This window comes from Charadrius vociferus, unplaced genomic scaffold (genome assembly GCF_000708025.1).
Source record: "Charadrius vociferus isolate BGI_N301 unplaced genomic scaffold, ASM70802v2 scaffold3, whole genome shotgun sequence".
Lineage (NCBI taxonomy): Eukaryota > Metazoa > Chordata > Aves > Charadriiformes > Charadriidae > Charadrius > Charadrius vociferus.
Window position 1 is genome coordinate 1396234 of NW_009647748.1, and position 13957 is coordinate 1410190.

Consider the following 13957-nt stretch of genomic DNA (forward strand, 5'->3'; position numbering starts at 1 on the left):
GGATGCTAACAAGCAGAAAGGAATATGGGAAGCAATTAAAGAAGAAAGTGGTGTCGCTATGTCAAATGCTCTCCCCTGCATACTGCCAAAGACCAGAGATCTTGTGTCTCTGCTGCTCGGTGATTACAGTAAGAAACACTGGATCAACTAGTCTTGTGCCTAGGTTGCTTTTTTTGTGCTTTTATGTATGTGTATATGGTCTCATAAGAATTTGCTGCTGTGCTTTAAGTAGACCTTTCTCCTTGCCCATGCTGTGTGGTGCACCGTGCCGGTGGCTTAGCTGCGTTACAGCAGTGGTGTTCTGTGTCTTAACAGCCAAGGCTTAGAAGCAACTCTGTGACCATCTGAAGTTTCTCTTTAGAAATTAATATCCCCTCTTGCTTCCCATTTTGCTACTGGTCTTTGACTTTGTTTTTCTCTTTTTTTTCTCTTTCTTCATCCTAGCTAATGGATTTTTTTTGGCATCTCTCATAATCCTTTGCACTTTTCAGAGGGTCATGAAATTAATCCACCCTTGAAATGATGATGATGAAGAAGGGGAAGCAACGCATTTCTCTTTCCTCAGAACTATAAACTGACTAATCTGAAGAATAAGGCACAAGGCTTAAGGTCACTTCAGGGTCTGTCTCGGTATTTGCCTTAAGTACCTCCTCTTTCCTTCCCTTCTCTCTCACATTCTCTACCAAGGGAGTTTGGACAGGCGCAATTTTTGATAAAACTACTCCCCAGCCAGTTGTTTCTTGAGCTTCCTGAAGGAATGAGTATTCAGGCTGTATAGGTGATGCGAGATAAAGTTGAGGAACGGGGTTTTTCTTATTTCTTTCTCAATCCTAATTAATGGCTATGGTAAAGTGGTCATTTCCAAAGAGTGCTTGGTCATTGCAAGTCTGCTGGGATTGAGGGGTGAGCCAGATTGTACTGCTGTTGTCACAGCCCTGGAATAGCATGCCGTTTCCCGGTTTACTCTTTTGTATAGTGATTCATGGTGAACTTGGGTATTTTATTTAATACAAATACACATTGCAGCCCCGTCTACTTGAGTTGGCACATCCTTGTCTCCTCCAATCATCCCCGCTCAATAGGATTTACAGCTGTCCTTCCTTCCAGCCCCTCCTGTGTGGGTCACTGACTCTGTCAGTGCTGTGTGAATGTCACCGTACAATGTTTTGAATAGTTTCCTGGTGAAGAGTAACCAGTAATGTGCCAGTTACTTTGTGTTCCCTCCTTTTAACTCTAGGTTGGCGTTCTTAGAAAAGACATGGGACTTGTTGTCCAGGTACTTCACATTTCCTTCACTAGGAATTTTCCCTCTCTGAAGAGTTGATATATTGGCAAATGGAGAAATTAGAGAAGTATCAGGCATTGTCTCGGCTAGTCCGTTATCGCCATGTCTCTGCTGTATCAGCTCTATCTCTAGTGGGTAGTGCAGGCTGTGAGATGACTTACACTTAGAACTTGACAAAGAAACAAAATGTCTCCTAATCCACAAAGCACTGCATAGCTGACTGTATGTTTTTGAAGCAAGGTGGTGTTGATTCTTTTTCCTTTCTGGACGTTTTAGTAGTAATAAAATTACATTTGGAGCAAGGGCTCCAAAGAAATCATATTGTCAAGCAGCTTTGTCAGGAAGGTGGGAGAGCTGGCAGACCAACATTGTGTGCTGGAGCTGGAGAACGTGGGAGCCATGGGGCAATGGAGATCATGATGGAAAAAGGTGGCCCAAGAATTAAGATACCCAGCAGGATGTTGGGTATTGTCCTGGCATTGAAGTCCCTGCTCTGATGGCCTCATCTGGGTCGTTGTCTCTAAACAGTGTGAGTTCTCAAGTGTGTCTGGGTGGTATATCCAAGGGGGAATAATATGCCTGTGTGAAACCAGTATATGTCTTTGTTAGAGATATGAAATTAACCTTTTCCTCTTCTTGACTCTTTTCTAGTCTCTGTCTGCTGCTGTCTCTTCATACTGTTTCTCTTCCTGTCTGAGCTCACCGGATTCATAGCCACTGAAATGTAAGTAAAAATCATGTTTTCCTTTGTTTGCATGTATGTGTGTGTGTGATTATTTACAGCTTTACTGTTATCTTGGAAAAATGTGCCTGTAATTTCACTAGGTCAGTTAGTTGTCTAATGGTTTTTGGACTTCTTTTGGTTGAGTCCAAATTCACAGCCAGTCATTCAGCTTCGTAATTTACTGAAGTATGCTAGGCAAACTTGGTTCTAAAATACTTTTGTTAAGAGAAAACTGTTCCAGACCTGCTTGATCTTTTATTAGCTGCATACTGGATTTCTCTATTGAGCCCAGTGGGTATTTTTCATGTGACCACAGATCACGTCAAAAGTTTCTGACCCTTTTCAGTTCTCCTTACACAGGTAGAATGAGGGCCAAGAAGATCAGTGCCAGTCAGTTGCAGTTTCCTTCCTCCTCCTTAGGCTGTTGATTTCTTGTCCTCATCCGAGATTTGTTTCCCCTCTCCTTCTGAATAGGCACTTTCCGCTACATTTGTTTGAGTCAAAGTGATTCTCAAAAACTACTGTATTTTTCATCAGTGATACTGTATGTTTAAATGTGTGGTGCCTACTGGTTCAATCCACGTGGTCTGTGCTCAGAGACTGTGGGGTCGCATAGCAGATACGGTGGGATCTCTGACAAGATGTTTTCTTTTACCCTCACTTCCCTGTGGGTAAGATGGGTATCATATTATGCCAGTCTTCACTGGATGGTTTTAGAGATGTTTTTTGGAAAAATGGATTGCATAAAATACAAATGATTGAGTTTAATGCTAATAATATGTGGGTTGGGTTTTTTTTAATGTCAGAAGTGAATCTCTGATACATGCAGAGAGCTTTACTCACGGGTGAGTTTTATCTTCTTTTTGTCTGTTGAACCTTACTTGGAAGCTTAGTTGACAGGTTTTGTGCCTGAAGACAAGTTGTCCCAGGTAAGCTCTTTGGGACCTTGCTTTGAGCAAAACTGAAATAATTTCCGCTTAAAAAATTGCTCCTAGAACAAATATTTTAGTTAATCAGAATTATTATTTTTTCCCCTGTTCTCATGTTCCTTCTGCCTTGAAGTAAACTTCTCTTAGTAACTATTAACACAGGTACCTTTGTTTTGGGTTCTAGGAAACATTCTCCATCATACTGCTGATGCGGCAGTGAGCTCACTAGACTGTGATGCACAGTTCCTGGATAGTTAGGAAGGGTGGAACTTCTGTCAGACTTACATGATGGTCCAGATAGCAACAGATGTCACTGCTGAGTAAAAAAGCTCTGAAACGCGTTGGGCTCACGTGCCGTATTTAGACTGACCATGCTTTACGTGGCTTCTGATAACCATGTGGGGTTTTCATTGTTTTTGTGCAGCTCTGACTTGGGTCAAGAATATAATTTCAAGAATAATTTTAACCTTGAGTAATGTTTAACCTTAAGACAGTAGTGTAATCTAGCTTTAGCTAATTTTTTATGCCCAGTGCGCATTTACTTCAGAGATGGTATCTTAGGTTTCTTACTCGCTGTTTCTTTGAATTCAGTTCCATGAATTTGCTTGTAAAATACTACTGTTGCCTTATCAACCCACTTTTCTCAGGAGTTGAGTTTTTTTGTTTTAAAAAAATAGAAAAAAGTTAGACAAATTGCTTCAATGGTACTATTCCTTGCTCTCGTCTTAGATCTCATCCTCTCATCTGGTTTTCTTTTTTCTTTTAGTTAATGCTTTACCAGAGGAATTAGTAATATTTACCTAATTTTGATCCAATTATTTGAGCGCACATGCCTTCATGTAGTGGTAGTTTCTTGACTAGAGATTTCTTTTTGAACAACAAAATTGTTGAGGCTTCTCTGCTTCTCTGAGGCTTCTTCATGCTTTTTTCTTAACAAGTCGATGCGTTTTCCGCAAAGATAGAGGTGCTATAAGTTCCCACATGCGCTGCTGGCAAGTTTCTCATTAAAACCTCAGAGAGATGGTAAACTGCTTTTCCCAGCAGGAACTGCGTGGGGAGGAGGTGTTTGTAAGCAATAAAGCAGTAAAATTTTAGAGAGGATGTCATGGAAAAGACTGAGACAAACGAAGGCAGGGAACTTGATTCGTCATGGACCGTCCAACACAATACCTTGCAGAATATGAAAACCTCCTTCCGATGAGTTATAGGTCATCAAAATCTCTCTTGCTGGGAACAGATCACCCGCAGCATTTGTGAATAGGCTCCCCCTGTAACCGCGGAAATACTTCAGAAAGTCATAACAAAGTGCTTCCCAGTTCAGCAGCTTCTAAAGTAGAAGTAAACTTTTCTTTTTCCATTTCTTACTCATTGCTTTCTCTTCTGGGAAACACGGTGCAGTAAAAGTGTTCAAAGATGTTGCTAACCTCTTGTGCTTCCCTTTCACGTGTATATTACTGGCAGTGCGTTGCAAGGCAGTGTAGTCTCATCGTTTGGAATAAGGGTGTAGAAGTGTGGAGCTCTGTGTGGTCTGGAACGAATAGTGTGAGAACTCTGTTCCACCATTTAAACTCAATGGTAGCAAATAACAGGGGAGATACTATCTCACAAAGATGTTTTGAGCCTTATTTGCCCATGAATCAAATACTTTTAAAAGACGTGGAAGGTTTCTTATGTGCAAACTGTTCAATTCCCATCAGCTTTTACTGCAAGCTTCAAGTTACTTTTGTATTAAGAGTCTTCTACAACAGAGATTTCTTCCAGCTTGAAGTTTCCTGGTGTCAGCCAGGATCTGAATGATTAACTAGAATGTGCACTCACATGGGGTGAGCCTTCCTGCCCCGCCAGTGCCAGCCGTACTGTGAGACTGCATCAGTCTTTCTCCTCTTGTGTAATATTTCCCTTAAAGCAGTCGTGCGCTTGACAAAAGCTGGATTGCGTGGGGATAGCTGCACATTTTTGATGGCAAGGTGAAATCGAGAGCGCTTGGCCTGGTGCCTTACATCAGAGACGTCCCAGGTTGGCTGCTGTGGACTCATGCTTACCTCACAGCCCTATTATGCCGAGTAATTGTGCATGGTGTGTGTGCATCGACAGCTTGCTTCGGGGCAAGTCAGCAGCAACCTCAACAACAGTGGTACCCACAGGATTAACCAACTCTCACCAACGGGAGGTTTCTTTGGTATCTGCATCTAAAGTGACAGGTTGGTGTGGTTTGTTGAACTCATGCTGTTAACATGAGAAAATAAGGTCTGCTACACACCACACTAACCCCTAGTACTTGCCCACTGTTGGACTTTCTTCTACATTCATATGACTGCAGCAATTTAAATTCCTGGTATTACTAGAAATCTCAGTTTGGTCACTCTTGCCCAACTTCAAAGCTGTTTTTCCTTGACCAGCCCATTGTCTTAGCATTTATAGTCTCAACTGCTAAAGACTTGTCTGGGTGGCAGAAAGCCAAGAAATTACACCCTCATCTTGAGGATAACAGTCATAACACTAAAACCAAACAGATTACCTATGTGGGGAAGACAGCGTGCATCACAGCAGCTTTGTCATAACTCGTGTGGGCATTTCTAATGAGCACTAAGGTTGCGTCTTGGTGCGCGGGAGCTTACTTCAGTTAGGAAGCTGAACTGAGACACTGCGTGTTACAGCGGAGGTGCAGGAAGTCTGTGTGGCACAGGTACCGCACTGTCAATGCACGTCCTATTTTCCCGCTGACTTGCTTCCTGTGTAGACGAGCCCTGAGTAGGGTAGAAAACTCGTAGTTTCTCATCTTCTGGATTTATTGTGTGACCCTGACAGGCAGTCCTCTGACCAGCCGTGAAGGAAATCAAAGCTTGGTTCTTAGGTGGGGCTACATCCTTTTCAGGAAAAGCTCTGTGAAGGGCTGGGGAGGGAAGAGTTTTTTTCTTTCTTTGCTCAGCGACAACCATCATTGCAGTTAAGGGGAGGGTGAGTTTAACTCTGGAAATCAAGGATCTTCTTGATTTATTTTTTTTCCTGTCCAGACTGAGAGTGACTGAAGACTTAGTCCAAAACAAGAACCTAGATTAACCTCCTCCATTCTGTAAAAGACAGATCAAGAAAAGGAGGACCATGTTCCACATTTGAACCTCTGCAAAATAGACGGTATCAAACGCAGTTGTCCCACGAGCAAATGAATCAAATGGCTGAAGAAATGAAGCTAAAGTGTTAAATGTGTCTGGTATTTCCTGGGCAGGATCGTTAGTAGGTTGAGAGTTGAGAGTAGATTGAAGGCTAGAAATTGCTTGGCATACCTTTAGCAGCCTTCCTCATTCATCGCGCTGTTATGTTGCAAATCAAGAACGTAGAAATCACCTATCTCTTTTCTAATTAACTCAGATCAACGCTAGAAGTTAATAGCTGGCAAGATGATAATCTTGCAGTTTTATCACTGTAATTAGGTCATGAATTATGTTCTGTGGGATCAATAAGAGTTTTCCAAGTATTCCATCATTAAGAAGGAAAGATGTAATTAACTAATCTAGTCTGCCTTGCATTGGCAGCCAGGGGAAGGGGTAGGAGGGTATGAATGTGATACTTGCGGTATGAATGTAGCTGCTCAACGATAATTCATCTGCCACAGCACACTGTAGAAAGCAACAGACCGTTCCTGGCAGTGTTTTCTTTTAATGTCGTAACAGGCAAAAAACAGTCTGAAGTGACAAGTTTGCCACTTGTGTGGCTGTGCCCCCCTGCAAGGCAATTACTTAAGCAGAATGTCTGTAATAAAAATACTGCCTTTGCATAAAAGCATAAATCATGAGCAACATCCAAATTATTTGTTCATTTAAGGTGACCGGATCATTTACTGGGGACACCTGCTTGCTTTAATCTGTATGAAACATACCTTGGCTGGTCTATGAATATCACAGAGCCCAGCTCCTGTGCCGGGGCCGCATCACATGCAGCACAACTTGGCTGTTCATGTAGGCTGTCAGGTACCCCGAACGTGGGAGGACGCAAAATGCCAGGAGCTTCTGAGACCAACATTGCTTGTTCGCAGTGGATTCATTTGCATTCCCAAGACCGATCCTGCAGCGATGCAGAATTGTTACCATACCTGCCTTCAGAGCTTTTTTGTCCCTTAGCTTTCCAGGGTGTGTGGACTGTGTCTTGTGGCTCTTGGCCCATGAAATTGTCTCGTAACAACCTGCAGGATCAAGTTGCGCCTGCTCCAAGCAGTGCAGTGTGTTCCTTCTGCTGGAAACAGTAACCTTGGAGCAGAAGCCATCTGCACTGGGAGCACAAGGCTACAACTCATACAGTCTGATCCAGGTCCCAGACAGTAAGCTGGAGATGCAACTCCAACTCCACCAGCTTGTCCAGTTGAGGCAGATGAAGTGCTGGAGCAAGCTAGACCAGCATAGGGAATACAGCCCAGTAGTCAGTGGGGAATGGGAGCTGTAATCCTGCTCTTGCCGTGGACTCACCTTGAGACAGACACTTTTTTGTATAAGGATGTAATACTTAGCTGCCTACCTCTCAGGGGTGCTAAGAAGCTTAATTAATGTTTGCGTAGTAACTTGGAGATTACCTAATAAAAGGTGTTATATATTTGTGAAGTGTTGTTATGCCGTTTGTCCTAATGTATGTGTGTGGGTTAGCAGGAAGCGGAAGGTCGTATCATGATGTCATTTGCAGTTTCTGACTCTAATCTATATTGACGTCTTTTGAACCCTTCTCCTTCTTCCTGTGTCCTAGAGAACTGAAATTCCTTCCTTTGTAGGACAGTGTGTTTTCTGTGCTTCACAGCTGAGCCAAGACCTAGTGTGGGACAAAGACCTTCTCAATGGAGAATTGATTGAGATTCAGGACATAGAAAGAAGATTACAAATGGCAGAGCAATAGACGGATGCACAATTTATTACACAGTAGAGAATTTGCCAACCTGCTTGTTGTTTCTTCACTCAAACTGAGAAGAAGATGGGTTGTTTGTCCTATGTTGGGTCTTCTCTGGTCTGGTACAACCGAGGGGAAGGTACTGCAGGAACCTCAACTGCAGATGGTTGTGTTTCTGGAAGGTGGTTGATTAGAGATGGAATGGCAAGCAAAGCCAAGAGAGCTCACCTGAGAAAGTCTTCTGAGAAGCTTTGGGCTCCCTCAAGAAAGAATAATTATTTTCCCTCTTAGGCTTAGGGTCCCGGAGACCGGAGTACCTCCTGGGAGTTGTAGGACAAGGTAAAATGCAGATTGCTGGAGTAAGTGGTTGTGTTTTCTGTATGGCTGTTGACTGGGGAAGAGGGTGCCCGGTTGTTTGCTGTGAAAGAGGGAGAAAAAAGGCTAGAACTTGAAGCAGAGACTAGGACAAGGAGGACAGAGGCTGAGGAAGATGCGTTTAGAGAGCACGCAGACAGTGTGTGAAGCTCTGAAATGTTGATGCAGTGTGTCTCCTCTTGTATTCAAAGGGCCGCAGGCTCTTCAGCTGTTGAAGTGCTAAGTGTCTAATATTAGTGGCCAGGGCTGCTGGGTGGAAATAAGTTACTGGGGAAGTTTTGTTTCTGTGGAAACAAAGCTGTTGTGTCATAAATCTAAGTGCTAAAGCATGGGGAATGGGTCTGGCTTTCTTTGGATAAAATCTTAAGTGATGGACCCTCTTGCTGCTGTTTCCCCCTTTCATTCTCTCTCGCGTGCCATTTGCGTGATCTGCAATCTTATCCGAAGAGTCCCTCCAACTACTTCGGTGTAATGCTGCAGGTTTGTAAGCAAATGGGATAAGCAACTGAGAAACCCAGCAGCACCGCTCAGGAATGTGAAGTATTTCGAAGTGGCTCTTTCTAGAAGTGAAGCAGATTCTTTCTGTGTGGATCACGGCTCCTGCTGCGTGGAGAAACTTTCCTCCCTTTCCTTGAATCAGCGGTGGGAGGCCCCGCAGAGGGAGAGGTCCACCTCTCACCTGTCCTATTGCCCTCATTGTACTTCCATAGCTCTGCAGCTGCGCACCTCACCCCTGCTTTGTTGTGCCACTTTTTTTTCACATAATCCTTAACAGCAACCAGTAAAATACCAACAACAATATGTGCTTAGGGTCTTCAGAGGAGGTACGTACCATCATTGGAGTCACAATACAACCCTGTATGCTGTCTCTCTAAACAGCCATAGAAGCAGCTGTGTTTACAGTGTCCTTCTGCCTGACCTCAGGATATATTTCCCTTGTGACCATCCCAGATTCACTGTTAAGCACTGTTACTCCTGGGACACTTTGTGTTCCAGGAGGCACAGCTATAAATTAGAGCCAACTTCATTTCTTCCACTGGAGACGCTATCCCTTCAGGGAGAGTGGCTAGAGGTGGTAAATGGTGTTTTTCCCAACATCCCAGGATTGTCCGATTAAATAATAGGAAGGCTGTGTGCAATTTGGTTTCTTGGCCGTGGGGAGGAGGATAGCAAGGGAGGCATGAGTGCCAGTTCTCTGCCAGCTCCATCCAGACTGAGGTGGTAGTGGTTCAGGGGGAGATCCTGGGAGGAGCAGCCTTGACCCTTGAAGTTTGCTTTACCGGTGAGGTTTCCAGAATGTATTTTGGGAGTGAAATTTCCAGTTTGTTGCAAATTATGATGTTTCTTCTGCGGTTTGTCCCAGCAAACAGTGGTGTGTTCCCATTATGCTCTTGGTTTCCCATAGTGAGAGGGAACCTCAGTAACAGAGCAGGTCCGCACAAAGGGTGCACTTTGGAGCCCCTGATAAGAAACCTTGCTGGATTTGTTAGCTTGGGTCCTCTGCAAGAGCTGGTGTTGCCAGGAGGAGGCAGTTGCTGGAGCTGGGAGGAAGAAGCAGGGTTGAACAGGCAGGGTGCTCCATCAAAGGCAGCGCTGCAGGTCCAAGGGAGGGGAAGGAAGGACAGACTGACATGAGCTGTTAGATGTCTAAGGAGTGATAGGATAGGGTTATGAAATTGGGAACATGAGTAGGAGAGGGTAAGGGGGCTACTAGGTAAAGAGGAGGAGGAGGAGGAAGTGGCCACGAGCCTTGCCCAAAGGACAGGTTGGGAACCGTTGGTCCAGTGACCGGAGTGCAGGACAGGAAACCAGTTTCCTTTGTCTGCGACTAATGGGCTGTGTGACGTGGACAAACTGGCCTATTTCTCTTTGCCTCAGTGATCCAGTCTGCAAGTGAGTGACCTCACCGCTTGCCTTCCTATGTAAGAGCTTCCGTGGGCTCCCTGTGCAGTTTATCCTTTGACTTCCACCAGCAACCACTTCTCGCTCACTTATCACTGAAAGGCTAATGCGCCTTTGCTTACAGACCACACCTGACCGCATGTTTTCTGACAGGCTCAGAACTGGAAATCAGCAAATACAAACATTGACCTTCCTAGAGCTTTCCTCCAAAGAGCTGGGATGTGCAGCAGGGCTGCTGACCCTGATGCTCTTCTCTGCCAGCCCTGGTGCAAATGGTCCTTTTGGCCAGTAACATCAAGTTGCCCTGGGCACTGGCTGGGTATGGCCCACATCTCGGATGGCAGAGAGCTGGGAAGAAGCCAGGTGCTTTTATGGAACAGGTTGGCTGGCAACTGGGATTTGGATGGGAGGACTTGGGAAGCGCAGAAAGGTGCATTGCCTTGGGGGATTAATGCCTGTCCTGGCTGGAGCTGCTCCTCACAACCGTATTTGGACATATGACTTAATCCTGATCGCTACCCGATCTCCCAGTAATAAACATGTAAAAGATTTAATGCATTCCACCCGGGAGGAGAGGGCTCAGCCAAGAAGCTTCTAACTAGGTCACTGATGAGCAATCTTTCCCCTCCCTCTGTGTCATTTTTATTAATCACTTGAAAAATACGTTGAGTAATGATTGCAAGCAACTTGTCAAGCCAATTAAAAGCAGAGAAAGGTAGGGCTGCGAAGCTGAAGACAAATGCTGTGCTGGTTTTAAATGAGTGTCTGTAAACCTCACTGACCTGTGAGTAATTACCTTCCAAAAAATTGGCAGCTGTGTGTTTCTCAGTGTGAAGGCTTGTTTCTCCTGAATCCACAGGGCAAACAGTTCATTATGGTCCAGAGTTGTATCACCAGAGCAAAATCGCTTTGAATCTGTCTTGTAGCTGCCCTTAGTCTGGTTTGTCTATTAGCATATAGGCTCTTCGGCAAGGGCTTGTCAAAGGGTTTCACGCACTTTGAGCATTAAATAAAAATAATACAGAGCACTTACTTGGGAAAGTAGTTTATTTTACGTAGCTTGCCTGAACATAAGTTCCCATAGCTTTATAATCTGTCCAACTGTAAGAGAAATTGCCAAATCTTCATATTTGATGAGGCTGAACGGTGTTGGAGTTTGAGGGAGAAAGAGCTGGTAGGTAATCTTGCCATCTTCTCAGTTCCATGTGGTGAGTTTCCCTGGAGTGGCTTCTCTGGGACTGTTCAGCTAATTCAGCTGTGCTTGCGTTGAGTTTTTTTGGTTTGTATTTTATGTGTCAGATGGATTGTATGTGCCAACAATAAATATTTATACCCTTGTATTCCTTTTACTCTATATCTGTATTTTGCCTTCTGTGAAATGTGTGCCAGGACTGTGGGTACTATGAAACAACATTACTTTTTGGGAGGCTCTTGCATAGTGTGTTAGATCCTGCTGTCCAGGATGTTTCTTCCCATCTGTTGCTGGCTCAAATCCTCTTCTCCTCAATTTTAGTCATTGCTTTTGGTTACCATTCATAGATTGAAATGAGATATTAAGGAGAGAGATACAAGTATGCCTTCTCTTGCCGCTGCCCTGTCAACTGGGTGGCAATAATAAAAGGCAATTAGTTACACAAATAAGCTTTCCTGTGGGGTAGTTGAGAGTGGCCTTTCTCTAAAACTATTTATGAAACAAATCAAAAAGTGTGTGCTTCCTTCTTTCCTAAGAAGAGTAACAGCCCAGGTACGCGGCAAGCTAGCATGCTGCCCTGCCACCTCTTCAACGTCAGGTTCTTGTTTGGTGTCACCTCTGGAAACTCAGGTTAGGGAAGGGGGCAGGAAGCATAAGTCAGAGCAGGAGTTTTGTTTGCTGCTGGTGCAAGGGACTTGTTGAAAGCCTCCTGCGCTTGCCAAGGAAGAGGTAAAATTAAACTGTGTTTTGCCCCCGTGCAGTTGTGGAAGGGTTTTCATGCTCTCTGTCTTGTCACTCTGCTGCAGCTGTCAGGCAGCTAAATCCCCTGCTCCACAGTCTCCTTTTTTCCCCTTCCCATGTAAGTTGTTGTTTTCCTGTGGAAAGTAGCTATGTGCCTGAACCCACCTATGTTTTCTGTCCTCCAGAGTTAATGAGCTCTATGTGGATGACCCAGACAAAGACAGTGGAGGTAAAATAGAAGTGAATCTGAACATCAGTTTGCCAAACCTGCATTGTGAATGTGAGTACCCCTTTTCACTTACCAGTTTTTCTTTGTATTTTAAGTAATACTTGAAAAGGGCCCAAGCTGATACAGTCGCCCTTCTTCTGTAACAGGGTGGATGGAGATCAAGTAGTGGCAGCCTTTGCCAATACCCCATCGCGTTCTGTTCCAGGCCAGGACACCTGTTTTCTTGGACCCTGTGCTCGCTCTGCAGCCTGTGCTCGGGGCTGACCTTCCTTGCTGGCTTCTTTCTAAATCTTATTTCCTTTGCTCATAGCGACCTTCTTGTTTCTAGGAGCAAGAGACCTCACAAGCTTAATTCGTAACTCTGAATGCACCAGCTAGTTGTTGGCTTTTCACAAATCACCTGCCTTGTCCACCTGAAGCATTTCTATTTGTGTAATTGAGACTGCAGTCAGCTGGCAGAGCATGGGAGGTGTATTTGTGTCAAATAGTCTGAAAAGTTTAGTTACAAAGTTCTTTCCGAAGAGCTGGTATAACAATATTTAACAAATGACGTTACTAGCACAGTTTAGTCAAATGTCAGGAAAAAAGATGTGGATTTTTTCCCTGTAAAAGCAGTGCATGCTTTTACTATACAACCTTCCTGTTATTTCTTTTGTTTTGATTTTTGTCTCCTCTCCTCTTACCCATGCAGTAGTTGGACTAGACATCCAAGATGAAATGGGAAGGCACGAAGTGGGTCATATTGACAACTCGATGAAGATACCTCTCAATAATGGGGATGGCTGCAGGTTTGAGGGCCATTTCAGCATCAACAAGGTGAGTAGGAGTGATGGTGAGCATGTGCTGGCTGGGGAAGTGCTAGCAAGATCCATTTGTGAAATGCTCATGAAGATCTGTGTGTCAGTGTCTCTCCTGTAGAGTGCACATTTATGTTCCTAATCAATGGTCAGGTTAAGTCTCTTGGTGCTGCAGAAGTATGGGGAGAGGAGGCTGCTTATTTACACCCACAGAGAATGCGTTAGATGAGGCTTTTTCTTCGTTCTCCCAAACAGGTAATCAAGATAGCATTGCTTAACAGCAGAGAGCAACTCTGTGTTGTGGCTCGTGCTGTCTCTTTCAGTGCAGCAGCCTAATGTTTAGGGGATATATGAACTCCCTACAAATTCCGAATGGCTTCTGTGTTTACTCGTCAAGACTTTTGCACCTCCAAAATCTGACTCACTGTGCAGAGGTCTTTGGCAATGTCTCTATCCAAGTGCTCTTTTGTTCCGAGAGCCGCAGAATGACAGGAATGTTCCCTACTAGAGGGTGCCAGCAAAACAGAAGTGGCTCCGTGCTGAGATGTTTGGAATACATGCACGCGGCCTCTGCGCATGCTTTGTCGGGATGCTCCGCTTCTGTCTCAAAGAATGAAAATCCAGGCCTGGAGGAGGCTCCTCTCTGGGATGGGTGTGTTTAGAATTGAATAATCTTGCTATGTAATGCTGGAGATGACTAGCTGGGGTGGGGGAGGCAGTGGTGGGGCCCACTGATGTCCTAAGAAGGGCACACCCTTTATTCACACCTCCTCATGTACCACAGGCTACAAAATCCTACTTCCTTCTTTTCCTCCCAGGTCATGTTAAATCGCATCTAAAAATAACAGGCAGAACCTCTTACCGATTCTGTGGCATGGAAAGGATTAGGGACTTAAAAAGAGGACGGTTCTTTC

The 13957-nt window shown here is 44.4% G+C and overlaps 1 protein-coding gene across 1 annotated transcript in view; it reads left to right on the top strand.

The window, feature by feature from the left end:
• ERGIC1 (endoplasmic reticulum-golgi intermediate compartment (ERGIC) 1) overlaps positions 1–13957 on the top strand; it is a 70623-nt gene that overhangs the window by 39749 nt on the left and 16917 nt on the right. Inside the window, exons 3-5 of the mRNA XM_009882093.1 lie at positions 1937–2009; positions 12203–12297; positions 12938–13062. Coding sequence (XP_009880395.1) covers positions 1937–2009; positions 12203–12297; positions 12938–13062 — 293 coding nt within the window. The remainder of the gene's footprint in view (positions 1–1936; positions 2010–12202; positions 12298–12937; positions 13063–13957) is intronic.